Raw genomic sequence first — 18,080 nt, 5'->3', positions numbered from 1 at the left:
TCCACAGACGGCGCCAATTGTAGGGACTCAATTTGCGTTTGACCCTGAGTACAACTGGATTTTCAGCCCAATCAAGCCCAAACAATAAATTTGTAGAGAGTGGGTGAAAGGTTTAGGCACTGGCCGTCGTTCACCAAGCATGAACTCTTTTTTATAAAAGAAAATACTTAGAGTTAATTTACAACTGGGGGAATGCTCCTCGGCCCATAGCCGAGGAGCCCATTTTCTTCTCCTTTTTTTCCCCCCCTGCTTTACTTTACTTGCTTTTCTTATATAGTCTTCATCTTCCTATCTCCTTCTCTCATCTGTTGATCATCCATTCGCCTCCCTTCTGGCCATCCGTCCCATCAGAGGCCTTATCGGTACTCAAGTGGTTCACTCTGATCAACGTTGCCCTGCTAAGGGGTTATATCCCCATTAATGCGGCCAGAGGGGTTAGGTGAATGCATTAAGTGTGAATGTGACAGCTTGCTCTGGGCTTGTCCCCTCCCAAAAGTTATCCTTAGTATGCCGAGGACGAAGAGGTCCTCGGCGTGGGTCAAAAAAGAGGCTTTGTCTAACTTAGCCTTGGCTGGACAGTCCTCCTCGGCGTTGGCCTTGGGACTACTACGCGATGGGCTGTGGCTGTCAGGCCCAAGGGCCCCACAAGGTTATTTATAATCAATAAATAAAATAATATTTTTTTACCAGATGAAAAACAAATAAAAAATAGAGAAAAATGCAACGTCCATAATATTTTTCACAACAATTTTACAACTAATACTAAGTAATAGGTTGTTACAGACTGTTATTGATGGCAAAAAAATAATTATAGTAGTATTTTCAAATAGAAAACAAAAGGCAACTTAAAACCTAGAATTTGTTGTAAAAAAATATTGTGAATGTTGCACTGAAAAAAAAAAGAATAATAATAAGAGTTTAGTTAACAAATTTTTACTAGTTTTCATCTAAGTCTACCACTAACACTACTCTTTTACTTACCATTATCAATCTACCATAAAAACAAGTATGAAAATTTTTGTCAAATTTTTTCTGTCTATAAAATTTTTAAAAAAAGAAAAAATTTTACGTAGTACATGTTAATTAGTATTAATTTTGCATCTAAAACAAGATAATTAATTTTCGCCTTAGGCCTCCAAATGCATCAAGTCGGCCCTAGCAATTATGTAAATGTCTCAATTGTTTCCTTAAAGCTCACAACAAATAATTAAACAAATATTGTCTTGATTTTATTATATTTTTTACCCAAAAAAAGTTTTAAAAAATGGTACGTGTCACAAGTTAGGTTGGGTTGACCCACAAAAAACATGGATCGGGTCACGGGTCAACCCATTTTTGCTTCAAGTCAAAAAATCGGGTTTAGGTCAGGTCAGAAAATTTTGACCTATTTTGCTATGTCTAAACCTAACTAACAGAAAAAATAGCACATTAGGCAAAAATTTACTCTCAAAATAATTGAATCGAATATTGTAAATAATATTACTTTATTTTCTTTTTCCTTCATTTAATTCCCCCTCACTTTCTTGGGAATCAAACACATCACACTCACCCTATTGGAATGACCAAGTTAAAGATTTCCTCAATTACAATTAAAATTTTCCACGAAAATATGATTGCTCTTGCATCTTTAAACTCTGTCCAAGAATCAATTTCATCATCACTACAAGAAAAGAGTCTACTAGCGAGGGTAATATGCCCTGGCAAAAATTCAAATATCATTGCAAAAGATTATTAGCTAGGACATATGGCCCTTGAAGGCCGTCGTATTTGTTCTTATTGCTAAAAGAGAGTTTGCGACCATACATTCACAAATAGATAATTTATGAGGACAATCCACCGTCGTTATTGAACAAATTTGCCCTCACAAATATATTACCAAACGACGAGAAAAGTCGACGACTTATTTTTAGCGAAAGGAAACAGTCATCATTAACAACTATTTGTGAAGACCTTCATACCCTCACAATTAATTATTTGCGAATTCCAAATTGACGACATATTTTTTAGAGACAAATAGTGCCGTCGCTAAAATTTATTTGTAAGGACTTTTGACTCCTCACAATTAGTTAGAAATAATAGTGACGACGTTAAGCTGTCACTTAAAATGTTTTTGCAAGGACTTAAGTGGCATCGTTATTCTATAAATTGCGAGTGACTTTGTCGTCATTACAAAGTTATTTATGACCAAATTTTTATGTCAGTGATAATATTTTATATAATATTTTAAATATTTTATTATTTATTTATTTTTAGTTTATTTTATATCATTTTTGTTTAACTATCATGTTACAATAATGCAATGATTACTAAAAATTGATCTATTGAAACATAAAAATTCTTATAAGTTCAAACTTTAAAATATAGAATATATAAAGAAATCCCAAAATTAAACCATGACATAAAAACATTGTTTTAAACAACTAGAATTATGAAAAGATCTATATTAGTTTTCCTCTAGGTCACCCTCCAAGTTGCTTTCGACCTCCATGTTATTGTTTGAGTTGTCCTCTTCTTTTCTACTAGTGCCATCCTTTAAAAAAAAAAAAGCATTAAACATGAGTTAAAATGAAACAATTAAAGTGAATTTGTATTAGTATCAATGCCTCAATAAATAAGTACACATATTACTATATCAAATATAATCATATAATATATCATAAACAACAGTAATAACTTTTTTTTTTTTAATTTAGCAATAATAATAACTTAATTTGATTACTTAAACCACTATCAAAATTAAATATAAATTAAAATAATATAACAATTGTGAAAAATGTAAACCACAAATAATAGTTAGAAAGAGTGCAAGAGAGATAGAGAGAATTTATGACATGTGTTTCATTTATACTCACCCCTAATTCTCCATCCATCCATTTATCCACCATCTTTTTCCAAAAGGGTGTAGGAATGAAGGAAGGACCACTTTGTCAGATGAGAAGCACGATTAGAATTTTCAAGATATAAAATCATTTGTACATCCACAAGTTTTATGAAAATAATAGTACTCTTTAATCTAAGACGCATTGAATCATTTACCTATTAGGTTAGCTCCCTCACTTGTTTGCAATAACCGCTATTTTATCTATAGTTTTTTTTTTTTAATAATTATTCACTAATTATGCAATACCCTCCTCCCCCAAAAACTTCTCTTAAGTGCAATTTATCCTAAGAATGGATCATTCAAACTGGTGCTTGTATGGGACAAATGAACTTCCACTTATTTTTTAGTTTCTTTTCATCTAATATTCAAAAATTTGACCAAATTCTCACAAAAAGTTCAATCTCAGTCACTATACACATCTTTATTAAATTAATATAGACCAACCCAAACCACAATTAGATGATTTTTTTTTATTTTTTTGCAAAAATATAGTGTTAAACCCCCCCAAAAAATAAGTTAGCATATAGATATAGCTCTATCATATTCATGTTCAGCACCGTCCTAAAGCCCTTAACTAATTAGCGTCCACAAATCTCTTAATTTATTTATTTTTTACTCTCTGGGTAATTTTTACAAGCATTTGGCATGCATACTCTGCCTCTATGGAAACAATAAAAAAGACATTAGCAAAACACAAGGGCAAGTCCAAGTTGATTACTAAGATGAAACATAGAACCAAAAGTAGTATGGTATTATAGTAAAGAGTAACAAACAAAGAGGGGTAAAGATTATTGAGTTCGGCAATGGCAACCTCGTGGGTTCTTAGTTCTTTGATGAGTCCTACTCCGATGATATACAAGCCTATTATTATACTAATATATAAAATTAGTAGAACAGTAGAGTGCCGATCAATGGAAACATAGGCTTGTCCATGGGTTTAATAAAAAAAGGAAACTGAGCATAATAAAAAATAACTTACAAAATTCACAACATATTCTGCATCTATAGTTTCAAATACCGAACCAATTTTAGAGAGCTGTAAGCAAACTCTACCTCATTGAATTCAACACTCCCACACAACTTATCATCCAATTTGTACCTCAAGTTGTGATCATATAGAATTGAAACTGTCTTAAAATCACCTTGGTTCTTCAAAAGCTAATTGGGTATTGGGGTAAGAGTTCAACTGTAGGTTGGTAAGGTACTTGGGATTCCTTTACTTGTAACCGCTTGATTTGATAATAGTGGAGTTTCGGGAGTGGTGACCTGAAAATCACCCGGTGGGGTTTTTGCCATTAGGGTTTTTCCCATTCGTAAACAAATCACCGTGTTATTTATTTTCCACTGCATATTTAGTTGATTGGTGATTTGTTTGTGCTTCCATAAAAATTGCATGATTAATTGATTAATTAATTACTTGGCTAAATTAATTAATTAGGGTTAATCACAAGGGGTCATTCAGATTGTGACCTATCAATAGGCTTGTCCATGGGTTTAATAAGAAAAGAAACTCAGCATAATAAAAAATAACTCACAAAATTCACAACATATTCTGCATCTATAGTTTCAAATACCGAACCAATTTTAGAGAGCTGTAAGTAAACTCTACCTCATTGAATTCAACACTCCCACACAATTTATCATCCAATTTGTACCTCAAGTTGTGATCATATAGAATTGAAACTGTCTTAAAATCACCTTGGTTCTTCAAAAGCGCCATAAGAGAGAGCCTTCAATCATAGTCCACATCAACTCCTCTTTGCTTCAAGAATTCTTTGGCCTCTGCAATGTCCTGTGCAAAAAGAATTTACAATGGTTATGCAAACCGGAACTTCCTAGAACAGATTTAACCCAATGGTTATGCAAACTAGAAATCCTAACCATCACTTTGTTGCCTTATCCTCTGACCAAAAATTCTAACAATGCTAGAGATCCACAGTTTAAGTAATGTAAAATCCTAAGCTTGACACACTTATGTTCCACAACATGGTGATCCAAAACACTTTCGAGTCACTTATAAGTCAATAAGTAAGCCAATTAAGTATCAGGGAAACATAACAGAACAAAAACCAGGGCAATTGAGTTGGTTCACTGCAAGGAGAAAAAGGAAACTCAACTTTGATAGCCTCTTTCAAATTGACTAAGAGAGCTTCTTCTTTTTTCACTTGAAAATGGGTAAGGAGGGGCAATTGCCTCCTTTACCTCTCCAAAAAGGCTTATCCTTCCCCAAAAAGAAGAATCCTCTTCCCCCCAATATCAACTCTCTTTTTTTTCCTCAATTATTTCCACAATTTTGTAATAGCTCTTTTAGGATTTTTACAATAAACATAGATTTTGAATAATTGGAAACATCAGCCAATACAAAAAGAGAAAATGCTGAATACTATTTAAATGGAAAAAAATGATTTTGTTGATGAGTATTGTAACTTCTGTGCCATGTGATTCTGTGAACAGACAAGAGTTTGACATTATAGATAAAATTAAATAGGTAGGTTAAATTAGATCAGATTTTTTGCTAAGTAAAAACTAGAAATTAACAATTAGATTACATTTAAGATTTTAATGCATATTACTCAAAAAAAAAAAAAAATTATTCTAATGCAAATCTTCCACAGTTCCACTATTTAATCTAGCTCTTAACACATGCAGTGTATATACACAAATAAAAATTTCCTTAGACAATCAAAGAAAAAAACAACTAGCCAATTACAAGAAAAAATCATCATTGAAAACAATATAAGGGTTTTCTTAATATATAATGGAATTATATCATAGTAAATACTATTAACACATCCGTATCCACACTGCCGACCATGATTTGCTTAACCAGTCCAAAGAAAAGAACATGGTTGGAAAGTACGCCTTGGATTTTATGGTCTGATAATCACAGCATCGGCATTCAAAGCAAAGCATATTCAAATACAACAAGACCCTCTAGGAACTTAATATCCATTGGTGGGGACTGTATAAATCGAAAGTCAAGTACATACAGTGATATTTCAGATAATATGCCCAAAGAAAGGTGGAAATCATCTAACTATATAGATGACCAAAAAAAAGAATACCTTTAGAAAAGAAAAGAAGAAGAACTTACAGTGAGTGTGGGATTGAGAGATGATGTACTGAAGAAGACCAGATTGGTGGCAGTGGGTGGTGGCTGAGGTGAGAGAGAGTAGATCTATGGCGACAGCGGCTACAGCTAGGGCGATGGAGGTGACGGCGGCTAGGGCTAGGGAGGTGGCTAGGGGCGGCAGAGATGTGAGAGAGAGAGCTCAACAATGGTGAGAGAGAGCTCCGCATGGTGAAAATGAAAACGGGTTAGAGAGAAAAAAGAAAAAGAAAAAAAAAGAAAATGGAGTTGGATGGGAAAGGAAAAATGGGTTTTTAACTTTTAAGAGCTTGAGAAGGGGGAGCCGAATGAAAAGAAAGAAAAAAAAAATTAAAGAAAAAAGCTTTGGGCGAAAAAAAATTTAATGCATATTACTTGTAAAAAAAAAAAAAAAAATTATTCTAATGCAAATCTTCCACAGTTCCACTATTTAAGCTAGCTCTTGACACATGCAGTGTATATACACAAATAAAAATTTCCTTAGACAATCAAAGAAAAAAAACAACTAGCCAATTTCCAGGAAGGGGAGAGGAAAAAGAGTACTGGAAGTGGAGAATAGTGGAAAGGTTGTTACCAAAATTTTAAAATTTTCATAATAAAATAACCATAATTATTTAAGTTAAATAGAAAAAATCATCATTGAAAACAATATAAGGGTTTTCTTAATATATAATGGAATTATATCATAGTAAATACTATTAACACATCGGTATCCACACTGCCAATCATGATTTGCTTAACTAGTCCAAAGAAACGAACATGGTTGGAAAGTATGCCTTGAATTTTATGGTCTGATAATCACAGCATCGGCATTCAAAGCAAAGCATATTCAAATACAACAAGACTCTCTAGGAACTTAATATCCACTGGTGGGGACTGTATAAATTGAAAGTCAAGTACATACAGTGTAGTCCTACCTTTTGAACAACTGCAACCACAAAGAAATTTGGGAGAAGGCACATTAGATTTCTTTTTCCAACAGTCTGGACAGTCTTAATGAATTTGGAAATCCAATTCATCAAAGATATTTCAGATAATATGCCCAAAGAAAGGTGGAAATCATCTTACTATATAGATGACCATTAAAGTGCACTATTGCCCACGAGTTTTTTTTTAACATTAAGCAGTCATTACATTCACATGAGGTTTTGTTTCTTGCACAAATATAATTGACTGACATAAATTTACTAAGAACAAAAAGTCAAATAATTTACTAGGGAAAAGGATTGAGAACCTTTTGTAGCAACACTGCTTCCTGAGGACATGTTGGAAAGTGCATCAAACCAACCCCAACCATCAAAAGACCATAGCACCCAAGTGACACAATGAAATATACCGGCAACTGCAAAGTAACAAGATGAGACATATAATCAAATCTAAGCAAAGGTGAGAAATACCACATGCCTTCAGCCACTAGACAGATCATAAAGGATGAAATTCTCACCAACCAAGCGTAAGAACGTGGGACCACAGTCTCAAGAAGACCAATCCAAAAGGCAGATACTGCCACCAGCAATATCAGAAGCTTCACGATGTGCTTCATATGGATGTTCAATTAGACAATGCTTCTTAATTCCTCCCTATATGAAACAATACCATACAGTAAATGGAAAACAAAAAAATTTGTATATTTCCATAATTTATGAAAAACAAGGCAGGTGAATATATGTTTTAAGTTTGATAGCCATATCGGCTTATGTTACATAGATAGGTAACCCAAGATGCCAAGTGTCTATGTATTACATTATGTCACATAGAAGCACGGCCACTTCATTTGGGTTATCGTACTGGTGTCGTACCCATTATGTCATGTTATAATTTTTCAGAAATTACTCGTGTCAGCGTGTTGTACCTGTACCGTGTCTTGTCATCCTAGTTCTGAAGTTGCAATCCATCATTCAGAATAGGGCTTATAGAGAAAATGAAACTCTTAACCCAAACTAATGGTCAAGGCACTATTACAGTTTAAGGGTTTTAGCTCAAACTGTATTTATAGAGAAGAAAATTGTAAATTTCACTTCTTTTAACTAATTTCCTTGAGCATAAGCAGTACAAGATAGTATCTCATTGAACATATTTCTAAGGACAAAACAGAATTCATATCTTGAAAAGTTGTTTTATTGTTAAATTACATACCCACAAATACAATGCAACAATCATAACAAAAAGTCAGGAGTCAGCTATACCTGAACTGAAGCAACCTTGAACAGAATAGGGTTCCAAGTTTCTAGGGAAAAAAAAAAAAGAAGCAAAAGAGGTATTTACCTTTGTGAAAAGAATTCGGAGCCGTCTGGTATTTGCTAGTAAGCTTTGAAATCGGGATTCGAATGTGGTGTGGACTGAATCAACGACCAAAATCGGCTAGAGAGAGAGAGAGAGAGAGAGACTGGACAATCTGTAAAAGAACCGCTATGCCCCCAATTGAGACAGAATATCAAAGAGAGAGAGAGACAGTTGAAGAGAGAAATATTTCTTACTAGTTAATTGCAATTTAAGTTCCTAAAAAAATTGCAATTTACAACTGAGTAATTTTGATTCTGTGCTTTTTAAAGTTTTAAAATTTACATCCGTACCTCTAACATTATATATCATTTGCACTTAAGTTCTAAAGAGTTGTCTGTAAACCATTAAAAAAAAAAAAAGAGTTGTCTGTTATAAAAAAAAAAAAAAAAAAAAAAAAAAAGGTTCCCTCTCTCTCCCTCTCTCTCTCTCTCTCTCTAAATTTTTTTGTGGATTTTTTTATTTTTCTTGCATCTCTACTTTAGGTTGATAATTTTTTTATATTCTTTAAAACTCTATTTTAGGTTAATGCGATTTAGTTTTGTTTTTTAAATTGTTGTTGTTGTTGTTGTTGTTGTTGTTATGTAGCATGATTTTTTTTTTATTCTTTTTGATTGTTAAATGTTATCTTATTGCGTTCTAAAGAATTAAATATAGCATATAAAAATATAATATTACTATATTACATAGCATGATTTGGATAATTTGGAATTTATTTTGTTATATAGCATGATTTTTTATAGTGCTCAATTTAGATGTTAAACTATGAGATTTTACTATTTTTTGTTTATTTTCTAATCTTTTGTGGTGAACAAAGTTATCTTAATATTTATATTAGAAGTACTCTATAATGCCAATCATTTAAAGAAAAGCAAATGTTAGCCAAACCAAAATAAACGGATAGGTGACAAATTTTAACTTTTGCAATTTTATTTTAATTATTATTATTTTATAACAATGCATTTATAGAAATTTAATTCTTAGATTTTGTTAATAATTGTTTATTTGATAATATGTTTTGGGTGGCCGAAATTATAATTTTTATAAAGAAAATAATCTTAATAGATTATCAAAAACAAAATTCTATCATAATATTGGTTCAATTAATCATTGTTAAGTTTTATTAATTCTTTTTAGTTTACATTTTTTTGGTGTTTTGGATTGTTCCTATATTACATTTATGATTGTTCCTATAATAAATAAAAATATAATTACGAAATACATTACTCATTATTAGATTAGTTTAAATTGTTAAAAAATAATAATAATAATAAAACCACCATAAAAATAATTATCACACGCAACGCGTGGGTTCACAACTAGTATAAACTAAAACAAGAACCTGATAGAAACATTGTAAATATACTTCAAATAAGTTTTGATTTTCTGATGGACAGCCAAAAAGATTTGTTTTTGGATATTGCATGTTTTTTCAAAGAAGAGAACAAAGATTGCATAAGAGATATACTAGAAAGTTTTGGATATTATCCAAACTACAATATTGATGTTCTTATGGACAAATTGCTCATAACCATTAATAGAGAGGGAACTTTGTTGATGCATGATTTGCTACAAGAAATGGGTTAAGAAATTCTTCGTCATGAATCCTCTGAAGAGCCTAGTCGTCGAAGTAGGTTATGACTTTGTGAGGATGTCCTTTATATATTGAAAAATAATATTGTAAGTTGTTTATTCTAGACCTAAACTTACAAAAGTTTATATATTCTTATGATTTCTTCTAAAGATTTGCCAATTACTCTAATTTCATTGTTCTTTTCATTAGGGAATAGAGGTTGTTGAAGGCATAATGCTAAACATGCCTATTGAAGCAAATGAACACTTGAGTGCCAAAGCCTTCTCAAAGATGAAAATTTTGAGATTGCTTAAAATTAATAATGTGAAACCTCCACCAGGCCTTAATAGAGGTCATGTCCAACTTCCACAAGGCCTCAGTTATCTTTCTAAGGAGTTATGTGCTATAGATTGGCACGGATATCCCTTAAAATCTATGCCAACCAGTTTCTAGCCAAACAAACTTGTTGAATTGAGAATGCATTGTAGCGGCATCAAAAAACTATGAAAAGGAATCATGGTAAGATTTTCACTTATGCGAATGTGTATTTCTTTCATTTTCATTAGGGCTTTACTTTGTTTAATTATTTATTGGTTTATAACAGATTTTAAACGAGTTAAAACTCATTGACCTGAGTGACTCTCAAAATTTGATTGAGATCCCGGACCTTAGTGGAGTCTCAAATCTTAAGCAACTGATTCTTTGATGTTGTATAAGACTATATATGATTTGTGCATCTCTTGGAGATCTCAAATAGCTTATTCAATTGGATTTGAATGGTTGCAAGTGTCTCAATAGCCTTCCTCACAAGATCAACTTGGAAGCACTTGAAATTATTGATCTTGGTGGTTGTTCAAGGCTAAAGAAATTTCTGGAGATTATGGGAAATATGTCACGGTTGTCAGAACTTTGTTTGAGTGAGACTATTATAAAGGATCTATCATTATTATTGGAACATTTAACCAGCCTTACAAAATTGGATCTAAGAGAGTGCAAAAACCTTTCAAGTCTTCCTAATGCAATATGTAGTTTGATGTCTCTAAAAAATCTCAATTTATCTGGCTATTCAAAGACTTGACAAATTGCCAGAGAACTTGGGACATGTTGAAGGCCTAGAAGTGTTAAATGTGAGTGGAATTGGTATAAGAGGGCTACCTACATCCATCATTCTCTTAAAAAATCTCAAAAATCTATCTTTTAGTGGATGTGATTTTCTATTATCTAAACCGTCCAATAAGCTCCTCAATTTTCCTTTATTGCAAAGAAGTCCAGATGCCATGGGCATGTTAATGCATACTTTATCAAGCTTATCCTCTTTGAGAGATCTTAATCTAAGCTATTGCAATCTTTGGGTAGTCCCTAATGTTATTGGCTGTTTGTCCTCTTTAAAATTTTTTAAATCTAAGTGGAAATAATTTCGTTAGCCTTCCTAAAAATATCATTCAACTATCTCGTCTGAAAAGTCTTGATTTGAGTGGTTGCATGGATCTTTGATTGTTGCCCGAGCTTCCATTGAAAATTATGCAAATTATTGCAAATGGTTGTATGTCATTGGAAACATTACCCATAAGACTAGAAGATGATTTTCATCCTTGTCTCTCTTTTCATAACTGCATCAAATTGATTGACAATCAAGGTTACAATGACATGTTCTTCACAATGCTAAGACGTTACATTCAGGTGACTCTCTCCCTCTCTCTCTCTCTCGTTAAGTTATAAACATCTTGATTTGTATGTTTCAGGGAGCATATTTAGGTCATGAATTTTTTCTTATTCCTGGGAGTGAAATTCCGAAATTGTTTAGCCATCAAAGTGTGGAGAATTCACTTAATCTGCAAGGGCCTTTAGATTTTGTGGGAATTGTTGTGTGTGCACCCCCTTGGGGATTTATACATTATCTTCATTTTTTCTATAATGTTATGGGATCTGAAATTTTTGATAGCCATGGCATTATTTTTTATGAACAATCTAGTAAGATTGGTTCATCTCACATTTGGTTGAAATATTTTCCCTTTGAGCATTTCCAAGGGAAATCAGGCAACGAATTGAGTCAAATCGATGCTAATGGATTTAGTCAGATTGAAACTAAAGGTCCAGGCTTGGAGGTGACGAAATGTGGGGCCCATTTGGTGTACAATCAAGACATTGAAGATCTCAAACAAACTACGGCTGGGAGCAGCAGGTGCAGCATCACTCCTTATGAGGATGATCTTGATGATTCAGCAAAAGATACCAAAATTAAGTGCAATCATGATGACTTTGATGGGGATGAAACAGGACCTAGTGGAGAAGCTACCAATAGGGAAGTAGGCATACCACAATCAAAGAGGATACGGCTCCTTAATCTGATTGAAAGATTCATTCCACATTTGGGAAATTGGATTGGAAACTCAAGCACACAAGAAGGTAAACCTGATTGCGAGGAAGAGAAATCCCAATGAAATTGATAGATTTGATGACTCTGCAAGGCTGATACACTATTTTTCTCTCAATGTTTTTGTTAGTCACAATATTTCTCCCTCTTCTTTTATGGAACTCGTTTGTGGCTGTATGTTTCTTTTTTCTTTTATTTCCTTGCATTTCTTTTCTTAAATAAGGCCTAAGTTTGTTTGGTTGTTAATCCAACAACAAAACTTACCTCTTAGCTTGATGGACTTGCAAAAGGATTTTGCTCTGAGCTATGTCTGTGGGATGGTAGCCTCTAAATATTTGGTATGGTAGTTTTCATTATTAGAAGTTGTGTAGGGCCCAAATTTATCTAGGTCTTTTTAACAAGTATTGAGAATTAATAAATATGATGATGACCCAATGAGTACTGACCCTACCCAATTTGAATGGCATGTGATATACCTTTTGGTTTGTCATGCATGTGGCATTCTATTGTTCATTATTTCTGAGCCTAGTTGCATTATGAATTTTTTCAATTTTTGTTTGGAGCCGTAACTGTCTATAATATTTCACCCTGCTAGCCTGCAACAACTTAAAATTACATAGTATTGGTAAAATTCTTCAATACAAATGGGAACTATTGGTTATGATTACCTAAGTTTCTACCTCCCTCACTTATCAGGAGACTGATATTTACATGCATTGGTTTGATGAGCAATCATTGAGATCACTTTAGAGTTAAATGTTAATCCTATCATGCCTTAGATGGTATACATTCATTGTGTTTCCACATTGAACTGTATATGGATGGCAGGTTTCTGCAGCTTTGTAACTAATTGGTTTCCACTATAATTGTAAGATCGCAGAGACAACCTTCTTGTGGATTTGGCTATATCACATTTAGCTCTTCAGAGGATTCTTAGGTGTTAAGCTGCCACACAGTTGTATTTAATCAGGGTAGGTTGAGCAAGTGGACATTCTTTCCAATTAAATTATCTGATATTCATGCTGTCAGACTTAAAAAATGCTTGAGGTTCAACATACCCTTAATGGAAGGACACTTGTGGTTCGAGTTGCTACCCCAAAGGCAAGTTCTATTCTTAGCTTAAAAGAATTCTTACTTTACATGTATTGCCCTCTTGTTGGTACCTCCTGTATTATGTTTCAAATCTTTGGTTTTTCATTTTTCTTTTTCCATTGTCTTGTGATATAATTTTCTACAGGGAAAAAAAATGAGACATCAATTATATGCTTGGTCCTTGTGAGTATTTAATTGAACTTCAAATAATTGTGAATTATGTTGCATGGTCCTTGTGACCGAGTGTTAAGACTTATATCTACGTGGATGAAGTGTTGCCTAATGTCTTCACTTTCAGTATGTTGATGTTATATTTATGAGGAGCTCTCGAGTGTCTGTCAAATATAGTAGTTTTGGTGGAAGAACCTGAATACCCCATGTTAACTTATAAAATTCACCATTTATGCTCTTGAAGTTGACTCATTGGTATCTATCATGACCAATTTGTTACAAAGATCAATTAAGTTGCCTCTTACCAGATAACTTTCTCTTAAATTTTTTTGATATTACTATATAAAAGAGTTTATTCAAAAGAGAGTATAAAACATATAATGCTAAAGAAAAGCTAGCCATTAGTGTTCCTACATTATGCAACTTCTGCAGAAAGCACATAGATTATCACCTTGTACCTCCACTATAAGAGTTTATCCCAAGTATGTAATTTGTTTTTCTTAGCAAGCCAAGTGATGAATCATGTCTAGGAATGGCAGTACAAACCTAGATTAACTTCCACCAATTAACCTCCGATAACCTCAATCAAATTTGATTCCAGGTTTCTTAGCTGGCATAAATGCCCCCCTTGACAGGAACCCAAATAGGTCTATCTTCATCTCCAATGTCTGCCAGGCGAAGTTTGCTCTGTATAGAAAGCAGAGAATTAGACCTAAGTGGCTACTAGACATATCTTTTTTTCTTCAATGCAATTGAAACTTTTGCCTTAAGAATACTTGCAACATCATACACAACTCCGTAACCATACCCACAAGATAATATATTTTTTTCCAGCCCCCACAGAAGATCTTATATATAGTCTTGTTAACTCACTGTGCTAGAGGAGTTTCCTCCATCCCCAAGAGAATTTTTGAGGGAGTTTTAGTTTTTAAAAGGATAGCTCTTAGAAGATTTTTTCTCCTGTCCTAGCCATCCCAATTGAGCCAGCTTGAGCAAAAACATTCCATGTATGCCTCATGATTGTTGCCTTATTCGATTCTGCAACTCTCCTAAGCCCCAAACCTCCCTCACTGTATGTCAGTATATTGAATTCAAGCTACTTACTTCATGAGTTATCACTTCAACTCCATAAAATCTACTAAATTGCTGCCCAATCAACTTAATGACTTTCGTAGGCAGTATGATGATGTTAGAACAGTATACTTTTTTGTTATAAAGCATAGCAATTGCATCCTCCCAGCAACGGAAAGTTTCTTACCTCCTCAGGAATAGATTCTTAAATCTTGGACGTGGTTTTCATTGTTTGATTTCATTTATATGTCATTTTATTTAACAAAAAGAGTGATTCTAGCTGAGTCAATATGCTTGCTTTTGATTTTAAATCAAACTAAACATGATGTTGTAATTAGATCCTAGTCCATTTCTTGACCCACTTTTTGTCTATTAACTTGTGTTATTTCTTTCTGTTGATTTTCCAGGAGAGGGGGGAGGGGGGTGGTGAGGAAATGAAGACATAGCAGTTATTGGTGTTACTGGCAAGGACTGTCATTGGATTGATAGTACACACGGATATCATTTTCATTGATTATGAACTTATACTTCAATGCCTGTAATCTTACAAGTATACTTTAAATATGTTGGAATGGAACAATATAAATGTATTGTAATGCAGTTTGTAATTTTCTTCTGTTTGCTGTGCAATGCATGCTAATAATGTAATCACATGAAAGAGTTGTATAACTGATCTTGAACAGATATTTCCAACCCATTTACCATAATGATTGCTTTATGGAGAAAGTTGTAAGAAAGTGGTAAGAAAGGAGTGATGAGATGGAGGAGGGCTATCCTTATATGTGTACTCCTAAGAACTCATAAATGCATTTTATACACTTGCAGAATGTAGCCAAAGTGTTTTGGGATTTATGGTAGTCAAGTGGTTCCAAGTGAGCCGAGTGGCTGTATGGGTTCTTTTAACAAATAGCAATTTGAGGGGTAGGGCCACTTGCTTACTAATAATCCATGCACATGTGAAGACTTCCACATGCATGTTCCCATCGAGTAGGTTTGTCTGACATATGCGAATCTTATACCAGCTCATTAATTATTAGTTTATAATTTGGTGCTAGCTAGGCAAATACTCCCTCGGGCAATTCAGTACTTACCGACCCTTACCAGGTCCAGGTGTAACTCTTACCTGGGCAAATACTACCGATGAGAATTATTCAACACGTGACAGAGTATACGAGTTGAACAAATTAAAATTACTTACAAAATAAAAACAATGAAGGTAAATAAATTAAGAAAAAAGAAGCCTTGAAAATTGAAATAGGACGTTAATCTACCACGGTTGAAGTACTGGAATGTGTCAACTCGTTTAAAAACTTATGATTTAATTGTACGGAGGCAATTGGATGAAAGCCACTGTTGATTTTAGGTAGTTGAAAGTGATTGGGTACAACCATCTCATTACTGAGGCGATTTATCCAACCACCTCATTAGTGATTCTAGCTGACTTTTGTGGCTTGTCCAATTGCCTCATTAATGAGGTGTTTTATCAAGGGAGGGATGGACCCACGGTGCTATGATGCACCCAAAATGTTTTATCAATGCCTAGTTTTGCTTAATAATATCATTTTAGTAAAATTTTAGGAGAAAAACATCTAACCAAATTTATTTAGTTACAAAGCACTATTTTTTAACTCAAGTTTAACAAACTCGAGTTCCAAATGAAACTTGAGTTACTCAAACTTGAATTTCAAACATTATGTTTGATCAGAGTGCTATAATACTTGGATCTCAAGTTTTGTAAACTCGAGTTTCACTTAGAACTTGAATTGGACAAATTCGAGTTTCAAAATGTGGAATAGAAAATTTGTATTCATGACAATGAGGGCAAATTTGAGATTGGGTTGGTAAGAAGAGGAGGGCAACAGTTTTAGTGAATTTGAATCCTCTCTATTTTCACTTCTAAGTGAAATGGTGAGGTTTATTTAAGGTGGACAAAGTCTAAGTTCTAGAATGTGTCAACTCATTTAAAAACTTATGATTTGATTGTACAGAGGCAATTGGATGAAAGCCAATATTGATTTTAGGTTGTTGAAAGTGATTGGGTACAACCATCTCATTACTGAGGCGTTTTATCCAACCACCTCATTAGTGATTCTAGCTAACTTTTGTGGCTTTTCCAATCGCCTCGTTAATGAGGTGTTTTATCAAGTGTGGGCTGGACCCACGGTGTTATGATGCACCCATAATGATCCTAGACTTCTCTCTAATCCTCATCATCAAAATGATTCTGATTCAATGCCTAGTTTTGCTAAATAATATAATTTTAGTAAAATTTTAGGAGAAAAACATCTAACCAAATTTATTTAATTACATAGCACTTTTTTTTAACTCGAGTTCCAAATGAAACTTGAGTTAGTCAAACTTGAATTCTAAGCATTATGTTTTATTAGAGGGCCATAATACTGGAAACTCAAGTTTTGTAAACTCGAGTTTCATTTGGAACACGAATTAGACAAACTCGAGTTTAAAAAAAATGCTACTTAAGTAATTAAGTGTGACCAGTGCATTTTTCTTAAATTTTTCTTAAAATTATACTATTTGGCAAAAAAGTCGTGATTCAAATACCCTAGGATTTAAAATTTGTACTCATGTTCCAACATATACTTAGCTTTCAATTTTATCAAATGGTTAGGCATCAACAACCAATATTTAGTTTTGTTTAAATAGTTGTTCACTACAAAAAAAAAAAACGTTCTGCGGCCACGTTTGTAAAACGCAGCCTTAGGTCCAAAAAACGTGGCCATAGGCCGATTTGGCCTATAGCCGCGTTTTTTCAGGTTGCGTTTTTAAATGTGGCCCAAACTCTATGACTATAGGTACATGGAAGAAAAGGAGCGATACACACCAACTCTTTTAAAAAAATGAGTTGTTGACTTGTAGTCGCATCCTATATGACAAAGATTAACTACACTTGAGCCTGTTGTGCATGTCAGCATGTGAGTGTGAGTTGATGTTGCATCTTGAGTCTCTCCAATAAACAAAGAAAGATCATTTGCCTCAATATTCATATACTTGTCTTGCAAATTCCTCAACAATAATACTAATGTAGATTGAATTTTTATTTTTCATGTGTTTAAAACGACTAGTATGTTACAATTACATCAATTTGAGTTTAATTTGTACTTTACATATATATCAACATTGAACATGGGAAGAAACTTCAAATAAAATGCTACATAATGTTATTAGTCCAAATATTTAAAAGTTAGGGGATAAATAATAAATGATTAAACTTTAAGGATGTAAATGGTTTTAGCCACAAAAAAGAAAAGAAAGTAAATGGTATTTTTTTTTTTTTTAGAATCATGTAAGTGGTAATTTAATGGAACGAAGTACTTGTTTGTTCTTTCTCCAAAAAAAAGTACTTGTTTGTTGACTTCTCATAAGACCCAATAATTTTTAAGGGAGTGCGTGGCAGGTTATATTACATACAACACTCTTTTAAGTAATATAAGACAATTATCCATTCTTTTTTTTAAATGAATAGTGGATTTTAACACATTATTGTAATTATTTTATGCCTTATCAAATT

The 18,080-nt window shown here is 33.3% G+C and overlaps 1 protein-coding gene and 1 long non-coding RNA gene across 5 annotated transcripts; one reads left to right on the top strand and one right to left on the bottom strand.

Moving 5' to 3' along the window:
* Window positions 1-2,300: 2,300 nt before the first annotated feature.
* Window positions 2,301-8,475, bottom strand: LOC112022407 (dolichol-phosphate mannose synthase subunit 3). Of its 4 annotated transcripts, XR_010628151.1 has the most exons (6): window positions 8,256-8,475; window positions 7,435-7,570; window positions 7,225-7,332; window positions 4,580-4,673; window positions 2,853-2,922; window positions 2,301-2,530 (listed from the first exon to the last, which is right to left on the bottom strand). XR_010628151.1 is itself a non-coding variant. In XM_065771309.1 (5 exons), the coding sequence occupies exons 2-4, from the start codon at window positions 7,531-7,533 to the stop codon at window positions 4,614-4,616; spliced, it is 267 nt and encodes an 88-aa protein (XP_065627381.1). In that variant the 5' UTR covers window positions 7,534-7,570; window positions 8,256-8,475; the 3' UTR covers window positions 2,301-2,530; window positions 4,580-4,613. The 4 variants fall into 4 exon arrangements, 3 of the variants coding, with proteins under 3 accessions (XP_065627381.1, XP_065627382.1, XP_065627380.1); XM_065771309.1 differs by lacking the exon at window positions 2,853-2,922; XM_065771310.1 differs by lacking the exons at window positions 2,301-2,530; window positions 2,853-2,922 and adding an exon at window positions 3,596-3,742.
* A 404-nt stretch (window positions 8,476-8,879) lies between these two features.
* Window positions 8,880-15,269, top strand: LOC136066645 (uncharacterized). The gene is made up of 4 exons (XR_010628156.1): window positions 8,880-10,362; window positions 10,448-12,249; window positions 13,091-13,318; window positions 14,959-15,269. It is a non-coding gene; the product is annotated as an uncharacterized LOC136066645 (long non-coding RNA).
* The last annotated feature ends 2,811 nt before the right edge of the window (window positions 15,270-18,080 follow it).

Source organism: Quercus suber, unplaced genomic scaffold (assembly GCF_002906115.3).
Source record: "Quercus suber isolate HL8 unplaced genomic scaffold, Cork oak 2.0 scaffold_42, whole genome shotgun sequence".
NCBI lineage: Eukaryota > Viridiplantae > Streptophyta > Magnoliopsida > Fagales > Fagaceae > Quercus > Quercus suber.
Note: the sequence above shows the minus strand (reverse complement) of the source record. Positions and strands in the feature narration are given on the sequence as shown.

Excerpts from the sequence above, each read along its gene's own strand:
- LOC112022407 (XM_065771309.1), bottom strand. The coding sequence starts at position 7,533 with ATGAAGCACATCGTGAAGCTTCTGATATTGCTGGTGGCAGTATCTGCC. Across the intron at positions 7,333-7,434 it reads CACGTTCTTACGCTTGGTTG|TTGCCGGTATATTTCATTGT; the intron begins GTGAGAATTTCA and ends GTTACTTTGCAG. Across the intron at positions 4,674-7,224 it reads AAGCAGTGTTGCTACAAAAG|GACATTGCAGAGGCCAAAGA; the intron begins GTTCTCAATCCT and ends CTTTTTGCACAG.